The 18,285-nt window shown below is 46.9% G+C and overlaps 1 protein-coding gene across 1 annotated transcript in view; it reads right to left on the bottom strand.

Annotated features, from left to right (window-relative positions):
* LOC121280026 (putative sodium-coupled neutral amino acid transporter 8) overlaps positions 1-18,285 on the bottom strand; it is a 194,453-nt gene that overhangs the window by 50,251 nt on the left and 125,917 nt on the right. The window contains exons 3-4 of the mRNA XM_041191654.1: positions 16,993-17,149; positions 9,148-9,249 (exon numbers count right to left, since the gene is read on the bottom strand). Of these exons, the coding sequence (XP_041047588.1) occupies positions 9,148-9,249; positions 16,993-17,149 (259 nt within the window). The remainder of the gene's footprint in view (positions 1-9,147; positions 9,250-16,992; positions 17,150-18,285) is intronic.

Raw genomic sequence — 18,285 nt, 5'->3', positions numbered from 1 at the left:
TCTCACTCCATCATTCCCCCTTCACTTCATGATTCCCCCTCTCACTCCATCATTCCCCTTTCACTCCATCATTCCCCCTTTCACTCCATCATTCCCTTCTCACTCCATCATTCCCCCCTCACTCCATCATTCCCCCTCACTTCATCATTCCCCCCTCTCTCCATTATTCCTCTTTCACTCCATCATTCCCCCTCTCACTCCATCATTCCCCCTCTCACTCCATCATTCCCACTCTCACTCCATCATTCCCCCTCTCACTCCATCATTCCCCTTTAACTCCATCATTCCCCCTCTCATTCCATCATTCCCCTTTCACTCCATCATTTCAGTTTCACTTCATGATTCCCACTCTCACTCCATCATTCCCCTTTCACTTTATGATTTCCCCTCTCACTCCATCATTCCCCTCTCACTAGATCATTCTTCTTTCACTCCATCATCCCCCTCTCACTCCATCAATCCCCCTCTCACTCCATCATTCCCACTCACTCCATCATTCCCCCCTCTCTCCATCATTCCTCTTTCACTCCATCATTCCTCTTTCACCCCATCATTCGTCCTCTCACTCCATCGTTCCCCTCTCACTCCATCATTCCCCCTCTCACTCCATCATTTCCCTCTCACTCCATCATCCCCCCTCACTCCATCTTCCCCTCACACTGCATCATTTACCTCTCGCACCATCATTCTCCCTCTCACTCCATCATTCCCCTTTCATTTCATGGTTCCCCCTCTCACTCCATCATTTCCCTCTCACTCCATCATCCCCACTCACTCCATCTTCCCCTCTCACTCCATCATTCCTGTCTCACTCCATTATTCCCCTTTCACTTCATGATTCTCCCTCTCACTCCAACATTCCTCTTTCACTCCATCATCCCCCTCGCACTCCATCATTCCCCCCTCTCTCCATCATTCCTCTTTCACCCCATCATTCCCCTCTCACTCCATCATTCCCCCTTTCAGTCCATCATTTCCCCCTCATTCCATCATTCCTCCTCTCACTCCATCATTCCCCCTCACGCATCATCCCCCCCTCATTCTATCATTCCCCCTTTTTCTCCATCATTCCCAGTCTCACTCCATCAGTCCCTCTCTCACTCCATCTGTCTCCCTCTAACTCCATCATTCCCCCCCTCCATCATTCCTCTTTCACTCCATCATTCCTCTTTCACTCCATCATTCCCTTTTCACTCCATCATTCCCTTCCCACTACATCATTCCGTTTTCACTCTATCATTCCCCCCTCACTCCATCATTCCCCCCTCACTCCATCTTCCCCTCTCACTCCATCATTCCTGTCTCACTCCATTATTCCCCTTTCACTTCATGATTCCCCCTCTCACTCCATCATTCCCCTCTCACTCCAACATTTCCCTCTCACTCCATCATTCCTCTTTCACTCCATCATCCCCCTCACACTCCATCATTCCCCTCTCTCTCCATCATTCCTCTTTCACCCCATCATTCCCCTCCCACTCCATCATTCCCCCTTTCACTCCATCATTTCCCCCTCATTCCATCATTCCTCCCCTCACTCCATCATTCCCCCTCACTCATCATGCCCCCCTCACTCTATCATTCCCCCTTTCACTCCGTCATTCCCAGTCTCACTCCATCAGTCCCTCTCTCACTCCATCTGTCTCCCTCTAACTCCATCATTCCCCTCCTCCATCATTCCTCTTTCACTCCATCATTCCTCTTTCACTCCATCATTCCCTTTTCACTCCATCATTCCCTTCTCACTACATCATTCCATTTTCACTCCATCATTCCCCCCTCACTCCATCATTCCCCCCTCTCTCTATCATTCCTCTTTCATTCCATCATTCCCTTCTCACTCCATCATTCCCCCTTTCACTCCATCATTCCCCCTCTCACTCCATCATTCCCCTTTCACTTCATGATTCCCCCTCTCAATCCATCATTCCCCTCTCACTCCAACATTTCCCTTTCACTTCATGATTCCCCCTCTCACTCCATCATTCCCCTTTCACTTCATGATTCCCCCTCTCACTCCATCATTCCCCTTTCACTTCATGATTCCCCCTCTCACTCCATCATTTCCCTTTCACTCCATCATTCCCCTTTCACTCCATCATTTCCCTTTCACTTCATGATTCCCCCCTCACTCCATCATTCCCCTTTCACTTCATGATTCCCCCTCTCACTCCATTCCCTTTTCACTTCATGATTCCCCCTCTCACTCCATCATTCCCCTTTCACTCCATCATTCCCCCTCTCACTCCATCATTCCCTTCTCACTCCATCATTCCCTCCTCACCCCATCATTCCCCCCTCTCTCCATCATTCCTCTTTCACTCCATCATTCCTTTCTCACTCCATCATTCCCCCTCTCACTCCATCATTCCCACTCTCACTCCATCATTCCCCTCTCACTCCATCATTCCCCTTTAACTCCATCATTCCCCCTCTCACTCCATCATTCCCCTTTCACTTTATGATTCCCCCTCTCACTCCATCATTTCCCTCTCACTCCATCATTGCTACTCACTCCAATTTCCCCTCTTACTCCAGCATTTCTCTCTCACTCCATCATTCCCCTCTCACTCCATCATTCCCCCTCACTAGATCATTCTTCTTTCACTCCATCATTCCCCTCTCAGTCCATCAATCCCCCTCTCACTCCATCATCCCCCCTCACTCCATCATTCCCCCCTCTCTCCATCATTCCTCTTTCACTCCATCATTCCTCTTTCACTCCATCATTCCTCTTTCACTCCATCATTCCCTTCTCATTCCATCATTCACCCCTCTCACTCCGTCATTACCCCCTCTCTCCATCATTTCTCTTTCACTCCATCATTCGTCCTCTCACTCCATCATTCCCCTCTCACTCCATCATTCCCCCTCTCATTCCATCATTCCCCTTTTACTCCATCATTCCCGTTTCACTGCATGATTCCCCCTCTCACTCCATCATTTCCCTCTTACGCCATCTTCCCCTCGCACTCCATCATTTCCCTCTCGCACCATCATTCTCCCTCTCACTCCATCATTCCCCTTTCATTTCATGGTTCCCCCTCTCACTCCATCATTTCCCTCTCACTCCATCATCCCCACTCACTCCATCTTCCCCTCTCACTCCATCATTCCTGTCTCACTCCATTATTCCCCTTTCACTTCATGATTCTCCCTCTCACTCCAACATTCCTCTTTCACTCCATCATCCCCCTCGCACTCCATCATTCCCCCCTCTCTCCATCATTCCTCTTTCACCCCATCATTCCCCTCTCACTCCATCATTCCCCCTTTCAGTCCATCATTTCCCCCTCATTCCATCATTCCTCCTCTCACTCCATCATTCCCCCTCACGCATCATCCCCCCCTCATTCTATCATTCCCCCTTTTTCTCCATCATTCCCAGTCTCACTCCATCAGTCCCTCTCTCACTCCATCTGTCTCCCTCTAACTCCATCATTCCCCCCCTCCATCATTCCTCTTTCACTCCATCATTCCTCTTTCACTCCATCATTCCCTTTTCACTCCATCATTCCCTTCCCACTACATCATTCCGTTTTCACTCTATCATTCCCCCCTCACTCCATCATTCCCCCTTCACTCCATCTTCCCCTCTCACTCCATCATTCCTGTCTCACTCCATTATTCCCCTTTCACTTCATGATTCCCCCTCTCACTCCATCATTCCCCTCTCACTCCAACATTTCCCTCTCACTCCATCATTCCTCTTTCACTCCATCATCCCCCTCACACTCCATCATTCCCCTCTCTCTCCATCATTCCTCTTTCACCCCATCATTCCCCTCCCACTCCATCATTCCCCCTTTCACTCCATCATTTCCCCCTCATTCCATCATTCCTCCCCTCACTCCATCATTCCCCCTCACTCATCATGCCCCCCTCACTCTATCATTCCCCCTTTCACTCCGTCATTCCCAGTCTCACTCCATCAGTCCCTCTCTCACTCCATCTGTCTCCCTCTAACTCCATCATTCCCCTCCTCCATCATTCCTCTTTCACTCCATCATTCCTCTTTCACTCCATCATTCCCTTTTCACTCCATCATTCCCTTCTCACTACATCATTCCATTTTCACTCCATCATTCCCCCCTCACTCCATCATTCCCCCCTCTCTCTATCATTCCTCTTTCATTCCATCATTCCCTTCTCACTCCATCATTCCCCCTTTCACTCCATCATTCCCCCTCTCACTCCATCATTCCCCTTTCACTTCATGATTCCCCCTCTCAATCCATCATTCCCCTCTCACTCCAACATTTCCCTTTCACTTCATGATTCCCCCTCTCACTCCATCATTCCCCTTTCACTTCATGATTCCCCCTCTCACTCCATCATTCCCCTTTCACTTCATGATTCCCCCTCTCACTCCATCATTTCCCTTTCACTCCATCATTCCCCTTTCACTCCATCATTTCCCTTTCACTTCATGATTCCCCCCTCACTCCATCATTCCCCTTTCACTTCATGATTCCCCCTCTCACTCCATTCCCTTTTCACTTCATGATTCCCCCTCTCACTCCATCATTCCCCTTTCACTCCATCATTCCCCCTCTCACTCCATCATTCCCTTCTCACTCCATCATTCCCTCCTCACCCCATCATTCCCCCCTCTCTCCATCATTCCTCTTTCACTCCATCATTCCTTTCTCACTCCATCATTCCCCCTCTCACTCCATCATTCCCACTCTCACTCCATCATTCCCCTCTCACTCCATCATTCCCCTTTAACTCCATCATTCCCCCTCTCACTCCATCATTCCCCTTTCACTTTATGATTCCCCCTCTCACTCCATCATTTCCCTCTCACTCCATCATTGCTACTCACTCCAATTTCCCCTCTTACTCCAGCATTTCTCTCTCACTCCATCATTCCCCTCTCACTCCATCATTCCCCCTCACTAGATCATTCTTCTTTCACTCCATCATTCCCCTCTCAGTCCATCAATCCCCCTCTCACTCCATCATCCCCCCTCACTCCATCATTCCCCCCTCTCTCCATCATTCCTCTTTCACTCCATCATTCCTCTTTCACTCCATCATTCCTCTTTCACTCCATCATTCCCTTCTCATTCCATCATTCACCCCTCTCACTCCGTCATTACCCCCTCTCTCCATCATTTCTCTTTCACTCCATCATTCGTCCTCTCACTCCATCATTCCCCTCTCACTCCATCATTCCCCCTCTCATTCCATCATTCCCCTTTTACTCCATCATTCCCGTTTCACTGCATGATTCCCCCTCTCACTCCATCATTTCCCTCTTACGCCATCTTCCCCTCGCACTCCATCATTTCCCTCTCGCACCATCATTCTCCCTCTCACTCCATCATTCCCCTTTCATTTCATGGTTCCCCCTCTCACTCCATCATTTCCCTCTCACTCCATCATCCCCACTCACTCCATCTTCCCCTCTCACTCCATCATTCCTGTCTCACTCCATTATTCCCCTTTCACTTCATGATTCTCCCTCTCACTCCAACATTCCTCTTTCACTCCATCATCCCCCTCGCACTCCATCATTCCCCCCTCTCTCCATCATTCCTCTTTCACCCCATCATTCCCCTCTCACTCCATCATTCCCCCTTTCAGTCCATCATTTCCCCCTCATTCCATCATTCCTCCTCTCACTCCATCATTCCCCCTCACGCATCATCCCCCCCTCATTCTATCATTCCCCCTTTTTCTCCATCATTCCCAGTCTCACTCCATCAGTCCCTCTCTCACTCCATCTGTCTCCCTCTAACTCCATCATTCCCCCCCTCCATCATTCCTCTTTCACTCCATCATTCCTCTTTCACTCCATCATTCCCTTTTCACTCCATCATTCCCTTCTCACTACATCATTCCGTTTTCACTCTATCATTCCCCCCTCACTCCATCATTCCCCCCTCACTCCATCTTCCCCTCTCACTCCATCATTCCTGTCTCACTCCATTATTCCCCTTTCACTTCATGATTCCCCCTCTCACTCCATCATTCCCCTCTCACTCCAACATTTCCCTCTCACTCCATCATTCCTCTTTCACTCCATCATCCCCCTCACACTCCATCATTCCCCTCTCTCTCCATCATTCCTCTTTCACCCCATCATTCCCCTCCCACTCCATCATTCCCCCTTTCACTCCATCATTTCCCCCTCATTCCATCATTCCTCCCCTCACTCCATCATTCCCCCTCACTCATCATCCCCCCCTCACTCCATCATTCCCCCTTTCACTCCGTCATTCCCAGTCTCACTCCATCAGTCCCTCTCTCACTCCATCTGTCTCCCTCTAACTCCATCATTCCCCTCCTCCATCATTCCTCTTTCACTCCATCATTCCTCTTTCACTCCATCATTCCCTTTTCACTCCATCATTCCCTTCTCACTACATCATTCCATTTTCACTCCATCATTCCCCCCTCACTCCATCATTCCCCCCTCTCTCTATCATTCCTCTTTCATTCCATCATTCCCTTCTCACTCCATCATTCCCCCTTTCACTCCATCATTCCCCCTCTCACTCCATCATTCCCCTTTCACTTCATGATTCCCCCTCTCAATCCATCATTCCCCTCTCACTCCAACATTACCCTTTCACTTCATGATTCCCCCTCTCACTCCATCATTCCCCTTTCACTTCATGATTCCCCCTCTCACTCCATCATTCCCCTTTCACTTCATGATTCCCCCTCTCACTCCATCATTTCCCTTTCACTCCATCATTCCCCTTTCACTCCATCATTTCCCTTTCACTTCATGATTCCCCCCTCACTCCATCATTCCCCTTTCACTCCATCATTCCCCCTCTCACTCCATCATTCCCTTCTCACTCCATCATTCCCTCCTCACCCCATCATTCCCCCCTCTCTCCATCATTCCTCTTTCACTCCATCATTCCTTTCTCACTCCATCATTCCCCCTCTCACTCCATCATTCCCACTCTCACTCCATCATTCCCCTCTCACTCCATCATTCCCCTTTAACTCCATCATTCCCCCTCTCACTCCATCATTCCCCTTTCACTTTATGATTCCCCCTCTCACTCCATCATTTCCCTCTCACTCCATCATTGCTACTCACTCCAATTTCCCCTCTTACTCCAGCATTTCTCTCTCACTCCATCATTCCCCTCTCACTCCATCATTCCCCCTCACTAGATCATTCTTCTTTCACTCCATCATTCCCCTCTCAGTCCATCAATCCCCCTCTCACTCCATCATCCCCCCTCACTCCATCATTCCCCCCTCTCTCCATCATTCCTCTTTCACTCCATCATTCCTCTTTCACTCCATCATTCCTCTTTCACTCCATCATTCCCTTCTCATTCCATCATTCACCCCTCTCACTCCGTCATTACCCCCTCTCTCCATCATTCCTCTTTCACTCCATCATTCGTCCTCTCACTCCATCATTCCCCTCTCACTCCATCATTCCCCCTCTCATTCCATCATTCCCCTTTTACTCCATCATTCCCGTTTCACTGCATGATTCCCCCTCTCACTCCATCATTTCCCTCTCACGCCATCTTCCCCTCGCACTCCATCATTTCCCTCTCGCACCATCATTCTCCCTCTCTCTCCATCATTCCTCTTTCACTCCATTATTCCCCTCTCACTCCATCATTCCCCCTTTCACTCCATCATTTCCCCCTCATTCCATCATTCCTCCTCTCACTCCATCATTCCCCCTCACTCATCATCCTCCCTCACTCTATCATTCCCCCTTTCACTCCATCATTCCATCTCTCACTCCATCATTCCCCTTTCACTTCATGATTCCCCATCTCACTCCATCATTTCCCTCTCACTCCATCATCCCCCTTCACTCCATCATTCCCCTCTCACCCCATCATTCCCCCTTTCACTCCATCATTCCCCCCTCATTCCATCATTCCTCCTCTCACTCCATTATTCCCCCTCACTCAATCATTACCCCTCTCACTCTCTCATTTCCCTCTCACTCCATCATTCCCCTTTCACTCCATCATTCCTCTTTCATTCCATCATTCCCCTCTCACTTCATCATTCCCCCTTTCACTCCATCATTCCTCCTCTCACTCCATCATTCCTCCTCTCAATCAATCATTCTCCCTCTCACTCTATTATTCCACCTCTCACTCCATCATTCCCCTTTCACTTCATGATTCCCCCTCTCACTCCATCATTTCCCTCTCACTCCATCATCCCCCCTCACTCGATCTTCCCCTCTCACTGCATCATTTCCATCTCACTCCATCATTTCCCTCTCACTCCATCATTCCTCTCTCACTCCATCATTCCCCCTCTCACTCCATCATTCCCCCTCTCATTCTATCGTTCCTTTCTCACTCCATCATCCCCCCTTTCACTCCATCAATCCCCCTCTCACTCCATCATTCCCCGCTCACTTCATCATTCCCCTCTCACTCCCTCATTCCGTCTTTCACTGAATCATTCCTTTCACTACATTATTCCCCCCTTTATTCCATTGCTCTTCTTTTCCAGTTGCATTCTTCCTTTCACTCCATTATCACATTTTCCCAACATAACTCCTCCTTTCAGACATGTTTTCACCTTTATCTCCACAATTCCTCCTTTCACTCCCCGATTCCCTAGGCTGTTAGAGAGAGGTCTTGTGTGCACTAAGTGGAGCAATATACCAGCTCAAGACTCAGGTGTAATAAATGGGTCTGGAGGGAAGTTCAGTTGATTGATAAATAATTTGTTAGACAAAGGTTTTCAGGGTTATAGAAACAAGGCAACTGGAATTTAGATATGGTTCAGCCATTAAATAATTGAACGGTGAAAGACGCTCAAAGGGCTGAATGGCCTATTTCTGCTCCTTTGTACCTGTCCTTTTGGTGGGAGATGTCTCACACTGCATAACTCTGTGACAAACTGCTACTTTAGAAAGACCTACGGGGACAAAACCAGTGAAAGTAAAACCAGAATTACCAAGGGAGAATTGCTAATGGCAAACGCTGTGTCAGAACCGACAGAAAACATTAAAGATAATTTGTACTGGTACAGAATGTTTCAATGATGTCCTGGCTCTCTGGTGTGCTATTACAGTGGAATTCTCTGTAGATTAGGCTACTGGAGTGAGCTCTCATCACAGAAATGACAGGATTATATTGTTATCCTTTACGCAATAGAGAAACCCTGAGCTTCCTTACATCCTACCTGGAGCTGTGATGTTCTGGGATGGAAGTGGAATCCTTCATCAGGTAGAATTTCACAACAACCATAATTGTTAAATATGTGGCTGCCAAAGTCCCCAGGATACTGACGGAACAAAAAGAGAAGTGACGAAAACAGGAAAAATTACATTCAATCTTGACACACACACACACACACACAAACACACACACGCACACACACACACACACAAACATATAAAGACACACACGCACATATACACACACACAGGCACACACACACATATACACACACACTTACACATAGACACAAACACAGACACACACATATATGCACACACACACAAAGACAAACGCATATATATATATAGGTGCACACACTCGCACACACACATGTACATCCACATACACATACATATATACACACACAGACACACATGCACATACACACGTATACACACACAGGTACACACACATATATACACACACACTCACACAAACACATATGCACACACATATATACACACACACTCTCACACACACACATACATACATACACATAAACACATACACACATATGCACAGACACAAATGCACGCATGCACAAACACACATATACAAACACACACACACACATGCACAGGTACACACACAGACACACACAGAAGCAGACGGACATACAGACATGCAGACAGACACACACACATTCACACGCAGACATAGATACACAGACAGACACATACCTTTATAAACACATACACAGATACACACTATTACACACTCACACATGCACACACACACACACTCAAACACACACACCCACACTCACAATTGCACATTTACACTCACACACAGGCACACACACCCACATACAAACAAACACACAGACACACACACACATTCACATGCACTCACGCACACACACATACACCCATGCACACAAACATACACACACACACTTGCGCACACACACAGACACTCGCTCATCTCGACTCACACAAGTTTACGTAAGTTTTTCTGCATTCATCCCCATTTGCCACTGATTGGCCCATTTATACCCTTTGCCATTGGCTATTTGAACATTTTTAGCATACCCTACATTGACTTCTGAGCAAGCAGCTTGATGTGATCAATATATTTTACAACATTAGGTTACCTTCTGGGCTTTAAACATTTCCATCCTTCCATTTCTTGGTGGTAATCCAAGGGTTTATTACTTACTGCTTATACACCTTTACTGCTGCTTCATCAGTTTTCTATCGATCAGACTGGGGTTGCCTTGGTTACAGATTAAGGCTGATCTAAATGGTGCACTTTAGATGATTTAAAGTATTTGACAAGGTCGATAGAGAGAAACTCTTTCCTGTGATGGGGGTGTGTACACAACAAGGGGCATGAACTTTAACTTCAAGCTAAACAGATCAGGGTGATGTCAGGAAGCACATCTACACACAGAGAGTTGAAATCTGGAAATCTGCCCCCCTCCCCCCACCCCACCAAAATCTGTTGAGGTTGAGGGCTAATTGGAAATTTTTAAAATTAGATTAATAGATGTTTGTTAGGCAAGAGAATGAGAAGTTTTTGAACTAAGGCAGGAGGTTGGAGCTACGATTTCTGCTCAAAACTTCCAATCAGATTCCGATCCCCTGTGCCTGACACTGATCAGACAGAAAGCTTCCCAGTTACCTGGATATGTTAAAAAGCCCTCAGCTTCCCGTCCACAATACATAAGCAATTCCTCAGTGCGGGAATCCTCACAGGCTTAGAGAATCAACGGAGAAACAACACCTTTTTTACAGAATGAGCCTCCGTAAGGTAAATATACATATCCAGAATTACCTGGAAAAACTCAGCAGGTCTGGCAGCATTGGCGGAGAAGAAAAGAGTTGACGTTTCGAGTCCTCATGACCCTTCAACAGAACTAGGTTCTGTATTTGTTTTGGATTTCCAGCATCCGCAGTTTTTTGTTTTTATACATATCCAGTGTGAATGTGGGTGAAAGGCTGAATGAGTGAATGGGCAGGGTGGCAGGGCGGGTAGTTGTGTGAGAGTAGGTAAGTGGGTAGAGTGCATGAGGTCAGTGGGCAGCGGGGAGAGTGGCAGCTGGGTAGGGAGGCGGTGTGGCTGATGTGTGCAGAGTTGCAGGTGGGGGAGGTGGTTGGGTGGAAGGTGGGTAGGCTGAAAAGTGCTTAGGTGGCAGGGTGGCATTTGAGTAGGGTGGCAGCTGGGTGAGGTGAGTGGGTGAGTGGGTGGGTGGGTAGGTCAGGAGTAGCTGGATTGGGAGGACTTGCCAGGTTTGGAGATAGTCAGGGTGGGTCGGAGGTTCAGGAGGTCAGGGGTCAGATTGGATGGTGTGGGCTAGTCAGGTTGGGATAGTTGGGGGGTTTGGAGGCAGGGTGTCAGGGGGATTTGGGGTGTCGGGGGTAGTTGGGGTTTTGGGAGGGGGATGTCTGGGGGCCCAGTGTGAGTACTAGGGGGTCAGTTGTATAGTTACCTAGAAATTTGTCTAGGAATTTTCTGTCTAATATTTCCTGGGAAACTATCCAGGTAAGTAAGCCAGAACCGTCCAAAGTCTCTGACTGTAGCTCAGAGTCGGACACTTTTCTGACGGTCCCAGGGAGCAGGGGATTTGTCCATTAGAAGTCCAAACATGCCTGGCTATTCCCACTGAGTCAGCATTCTGGGACTTCCTTGGCCTCCTGATGAGCGTCCGGTCTCCAACAGTCCAGAGACCGGAAGACCTAGGCCACAGATCAGGCCTGATCTAATTGTGGAGTGGAAAAATTGTTGAATGGTCTCCTCCTGATCCTTCCTATGTTCCTATGACAACAAATTGTATTTATCTGCCCCCCTGACAGTGCCAAAGAACAAGCGTTACAATATACTTCCCAAATAGACATTGGAAAAAAATAAGTGAATGATTAGTAGGGTTAATCCAAAGCTTCATTAAATAACTGAATTTCAAGAAGGCTTTTACTGCACAATATTCTTGAGTTGAACATTCATTGCATCAGGTGAAACACCCTCAGAATTTTCCGAATTGGAGTTATGAGGATAACTTGCCCATAGTTACCCCCACTGTCCTTCTGCTTTTGAATATAAGGACTACATAAGTAACTTCTCAACTATCAGATACAAGTCTGAACTCCTGAAGATATTACTCAAGTACTAATCTATTTCATTACTCAATCACTAATGGGCTTTAAGTCTTATCCCAACTGATCCAAGTTTGGAAAATGATAATTGTCGTTTTATAGGTCAGTGCACAGTTTACTATTTGGCCTGAATATGTCAAACACTGTGTCCCCTGTCAACACAAGATGACTGTGCAAGGTGCCGCTGATACCCGCCTGTATGTGCACACTTGTCCCTGCATGAGCAGAAAACCCAATGACATCACTGGTCGAAGACAATGCCAGCTAAACCCATCTTTAAAATGCATTTCTGTGGAGATTTTCAAACTAAACAATTTGAGTCCAAAAACTATAATTGTATTCAAGTCTCCAAGAAGCTGAATTTATAGATATAAATTTGAAATGGGCTGTGTTTGCTGCATGCGCTGTTGTACAGGTTAAAGTAGCTCCTCCATTTCAGGGTTTCTTAGACTTTCTTGTCTAGTGCAAAGGATTTGGAAATAAGAGTTAATACTAATGATGGTTTTAAAGCAAAGTGCAATCTCACAGGTTTATAAGCCACTGTTGCAAAAGGTGCTTAATCTGTTCAATGGAAGCTGTTTTTCCCCAGGATCTAAAGAATAAACAATTTGGTAGCAAGTGGGTAATTGGAAAATGTCTCATGCAGACAGGAAAATCCCAAACTGTCTGTGAATAAAGAGATAAAAGCAGACAAAGGACCAGGGAAAGATTTGGAGTTACGCAAATTTTTCAACAGTGCTCTGCAACAGGCTTAGTGAGACTGAGAAACTCAGAAAAGCTAGATGAACAGCTGGAAGCCATTTTGTTTCTGTCAATTAAGATAATCAATAATGTGGAGAAGTTTGGCGTGTTCTTTATTTTGCGCCATCACAGGAAGGTAAGCTGCATCAAGCTGTGTGAATCAGATTACAACTGCACATTAAGATAAAAACAAAATACTGCGGATGCTGGAAATATGGAACAAAAACAAAAATTGCTGAAAACACTCAGCAGGTTGGACTCGATACGGATTCGAAACATTAATTCTGTCTTTCCCTCCATAGATGCTGTCGGACCTGCTGACCTTTTCCAGCAATTTTTGTTTTTGTTTCACAACTGCACATTGACTGGCTGGGAAATAGGTTGCTTAACAAGAGGTACCAATAGGCTTGGGCTGACTTTAGAGAGAAGTTCATGGCCTGAATTTTTCCCACGTTGGGTGGGCTTGGTGGGAGTGGGCAAGGGTGGTTGGGGAGCCAACTGCTGCCCGTGATCGGCTCCACTCCACGATTTCACGCGGGCGGGCTATTTAAGGCTCAGCGCTACCTGTGCGGGCGGGTGGAAGTAGGGCGAGTGGGCCTCAAGCGCAGTTCGTGCATGCACGTGAAAGATCGCTTCAATCTCCCCGAGGCATGGAGCTGCTTCAGGGAGATTGGAGCGCTTTTTAAAAAAATTAATAATAAAATGTAATGAAACATACTCCCTCATGTGACTGTGTGACAAGAGATGGGACATGTTTTTAAATTCAAAATAAAGTTTTTATTTAACGTTTATTTGCTTTAGGAAGGCTCATTCCCACTCGGATGAGGTTTCCTAAAAAATGTAAAGGCCGCTTGGCCTTTTCGCCTGCCCGTCAACTGTTAGGCTGGATGGGCAGCGTAAATTTCAAGTTAATTAGCTCGTTAATGGTCTTAATAGACCTTTCAATTATCGGCGGGTGTGTAACCGACTCTGGCGTGAGCCCACCAAACAAAATATCGCCTGAGTGTGCGATGACATCGGGACACACGCCCGCACACCAAACGTAAAATTCTGGCCGATGTGTGAAAGACACAAATAAAAGAACAACTTGCATTTATATCGCGCCTTTAATGCAGTAAAACATTCCAAGGGGCTTCACGGAAGTGGTATAAAAACAAAATTTGACGCTGAGCTAGATAAAGATGACCAGAACCTTTGTCAAAGAGGTTTTTTAAAACTCATTTATGGGATGTGGGTGTCGCTGACTAGACCAGCATTTATTGCCCACACCTAGTTGCCCATGAGAAGGTGGTGGTGAGCTGCCTTCTTGAATCGCTGCAGTCCAAGTGGTGTAGGTACACACACAGTGCTGTTAGGGATGGAGTTCCAGGATTTTGACCCAGTGACAGTGAAGGAACAGCAATATATTCCTAAGTCAGGATGTTGAGTGTCTTGAAGGGTCTTCCAGGTAGGATGTAAGAAGCATCTTAAAGTGGGGAGGGAGATAGGGAGGTGGAGAAGTTTAGCAAGAGAATTCTAGAGTGAGGGCTTTGGGAGCTGCCAATGGTGTAGTGATGAAAATTGAGGTTGCTCAGAAATCCAGAATTGAAAGTCTGCAGATATGGAATCATAGAATCATTAAAGGCCTCAACACAGGAGGCCATTTGACCCATTGTCTCTGTGCCTTCTCACTGCAAAAATAACTTGGTAGTCCTATCCTGGGGATTTGGAGGGCTGGCCAACATACAGAGGTAGAGAGGGACAAGGGTGTGGAGGGGTTTGGAAACAAGGATGAAGATTTTATAATGGAGACACTAATTTAACCAGAAGCTGGAGGGTGGTGATAGGTGGACAGGATTTGTTATGGGTTAAGAAACAGTCAGCGGAGTTTTGGATGACCTCAGGTTAATCGGGGGTAAAATGCGAGAGGCCAGCAAGAAGAGCGGAGGAATTGTAAGTCCAGAAGTAACAAAAGCATGGATGAGCGATTCAGCAGCTGCTGAGCTGAGAGACGGGTGGAGTTGGGTGGTGTTAAGGAAGTGGAAATGAGTGCAGCGGTGTTAGTGATGCACAAATATGAGGTAGAAAGCTCATCTCAATATGACGTTAAAGTTACCAACAGTCTGATTAAGCCTTAGATTGTTGCCAGGGAGAGGGATGGAGTCGGTGGCTAGAGAATGGAGTTTGTAGTGGGGATCAAAGGCAATGGCTTTAGCCTTTCCAATATTGATGGAGATTTCTGTTCATCCAGTACTGGATGTTAGATAAGCAGTCTGATCATTTAGCAATAGCAGAGGAGTTGAGGGAGGTGGGGGTGAGGTAGAGCTGGGTGCCATCAGAGTACATGTGAAAATTCATGCTGTGTTTGTGGGTTGTGTCACTGAGGGGAAACATGTAGATGAAATATAGGACGATGAGGAGGGAAAGTTTACCTTTGTCACAGACACATCAGGTGTCATTTGTGACTTTGATAAGAGCCGTTTTGGTGTTGCTACGGGGACTAAATCTGATTGGAGGGATTAAAACATGGAGTTCCGGGAAAGATGGGAACTGACTTGGGAGGAGACAATATTCTGAAGGATCTTTGAGAGGAAATGAGGATGGGGATTGGGTGTTATTTTCCAAGGAAAGAAGGGCCAAGGTTTCATTTTGTTTTGAGGATGGTGATGATGCCCATTTGAAGGGGAAGGGTTACAGTCCCTGGATCTTTAACAACATCAGCAAACATGGGGCCTAGGAAAGGAAGTTTGGACCCAAGGGAATGATATTTGAACCTGCCTGGGCTACGTTATTTTAGAATCAGATATCAGGAGGCAGGAGCCAACCCCTTACGAAACACACAATACTGAGATGACTTATAGGGTGAGTGATAGCCGAGGAGGGCAGGCAGAGCAGAACTCACAGTGATAGCAGACATGAGAATGTGTCACCCCAATATGTTAACCATTCATCCACTCAAAGATTCATAAACTCAAGACAGTAATTTCATAGCTTTACCATCTAGAGTTTGTTTAGTACACAAACAATAACCATTCATCTGTCCTATGTTTCCAGGCAGAGGCAGCATCTCTATCCTCAGGAACTGACCCGCTCTCCTTCAAAACTACTCTACATCAGCTTCAATGATGCAAACCAAAGTAAAGAGTTTATTTCACACTTTAACCATTTCCTTTTACCATGCACCATCATTGTTCACTAAGGCACTGATATCATTTTCAACAGCTCACTTCCTTTGCCCAGCATATAAAGATATCGGCTCCAAACTACTTGAAGTTTCTGCTGGTTTTCTGACTAATTCTGGGAAGAGACTGCTGGAATGCCCAATCTGCTGCTTCCTGATCGCTTCCCTTGGAAAGGGTGGAATCACTTTGATTCTTTATAAGGCTAAAAACAACCAAAGGCCCCGGGTGGAGCCACAGGGGATTACCTGCCCCAGGAGCTCTACTCCACACATGTTAATTGAAGCCAGAAGGAGGCCTGCACTCATAGAGGATGAGGCATCTGGCCTCCAGCAGGTTAAGATCTACTAGCAGGATCCACATCAGGCAAATTGCCTGGAACCCCCACCACCACCCCTAGCCCAGCCCCAGGACCTCCGATTTTGTAAATTGCTCAGGAGGCTGAAGGGACCTTGACTAAGATCAGGGAGGGACCAAGGTGACCCACCCCTGACCGAGAGAGAACAATGGCAGAGAGTCCTGCACAGTATGAGCTGTGTGATACATGCGCCAGCCTGCCTGCTCGCCTGCAAATTTAAGGGCACTCACTGATCCCACTGGCATGGGCGGGTGATGGAGGACAGCAATGGGCACGCTTCCGGGTCACAAGCATGGTGACCTCCACCTGAAGAATCTTCAGAGTGTTCCCTATTCCCTCTTAGTCTGTCCACAACTCGTTCTCTCACCTCCGATTGACGTATTTCTTAGCTCCATTGGAAATGAAACTACAAGACAATGAAGGCACCACATCATTGGTGCACTATTGGGTCACTGTACCTGATGTACTTCTGAAAGCCAATCTCTTCAGGGACCGATAGTGGCAGGATGACCAAGAGGCAGACAGCAGATAGCCCCAGTTGGTGGTCCGTGTACCATGGCCGTGGGGATTGTAAACCCTCTGACGTGGTTTCGTTGTTAGCCATTGAGTCGCACACTGAAACAGAACGCATGGTGTCAGCTGAGGGAGCCTCCCTCACCATATCAAAGCACAGTGTGCACTGGGGAGCTCAAAGGACATCCCTGTGGGTCGGAGAGATAACAGGGACTTCCTCAGAGGAAGAGGCTGATGAGAGGAAAATCCAGCCCTGTGTGACCTCTTGCCCGTCTTCGGGTATCATTGGCAGCAATGAGCCAGAGATCAGTCAATAACCCATGGGATAAACTTAGATGGTCAAAGCTGGGCTTTAAGATTTACATTCAGGACAGGTCGCAGAAACATGGCTTATAGTCCCTATGAGTTGAGAAGGTTTAGGGATAACCTGAGGTGTTTCAAATGTCTAAAGGATTTAATGGGATAGATGCAGAGAGATCAGGCTAGGTTTTCAGCTCTCATTGGGGCCTGGGTCAGAGATGGCTGGGGCCAAAAATTAGCCGCCTGCCAGTGCACTGGTTTCTGCCCTCCTTCCTGCCTTTGGGCCCTCCACAGTGTTCACCTGGCTGCTGAACTTCCTTTTTAAATTAAAGGTTTGAAGAATTTGGAGACAGGTCATCTCTATTCTGAAGTGCCCTCTCTCTCACTTACCTGGTATGGCAGCCTGCTGGGCAGCCTCTGATTGGCTCTCCAAGCTTTGTGAGCCAGTCCACTGCCCTTAATTGGACAGGGAAACTTTCTCCAAGCCAATTAAGGGGGGAATCCTGTGAAAACCCAAATGAGTAACTGTTTACCCCAAGGGCTGGGTGTGCTTGGGCCTTTGACTCCTGTTTCCTGCTCCCCAGAGGGAAAATCTAAGCCATTTGTTTTTTCTGGTAGGTGACACCTGAATAAGGGGACAGAGTTTTACAATTAGAACTAGGTCATTAAGAAGGGAAATAAGGAAGCACTTTTTCACGTAAGGAGTGGGAATTTGGAACTGCCCCTCCAGAAGGCTGTGGTTGCTGGGTAACATTTGGAGAAGTCTAGGTTCAGGTTGATAGAATTTGGTAGATTTTGATCGTATCAATAGATATGGAGCAAAAATAATCAGCCATGCTTTAAATGAATGACAGAACAGGCCCGGGGGACTGAATGGCCTCCTCTTATGTTTCCTTTGCCTGAAATGGACATTTTACAATGTACCAACAGGGGGAGAA

This window comes from Carcharodon carcharias, chromosome 7 (genome assembly GCF_017639515.1).
Source record: "Carcharodon carcharias isolate sCarCar2 chromosome 7, sCarCar2.pri, whole genome shotgun sequence".
Taxonomy (NCBI): Eukaryota; Metazoa; Chordata; class Chondrichthyes; order Lamniformes; family Lamnidae; genus Carcharodon; species Carcharodon carcharias.
Note: the sequence above shows the minus strand (reverse complement) of the source record. Positions and strands in the feature narration are given on the sequence as shown.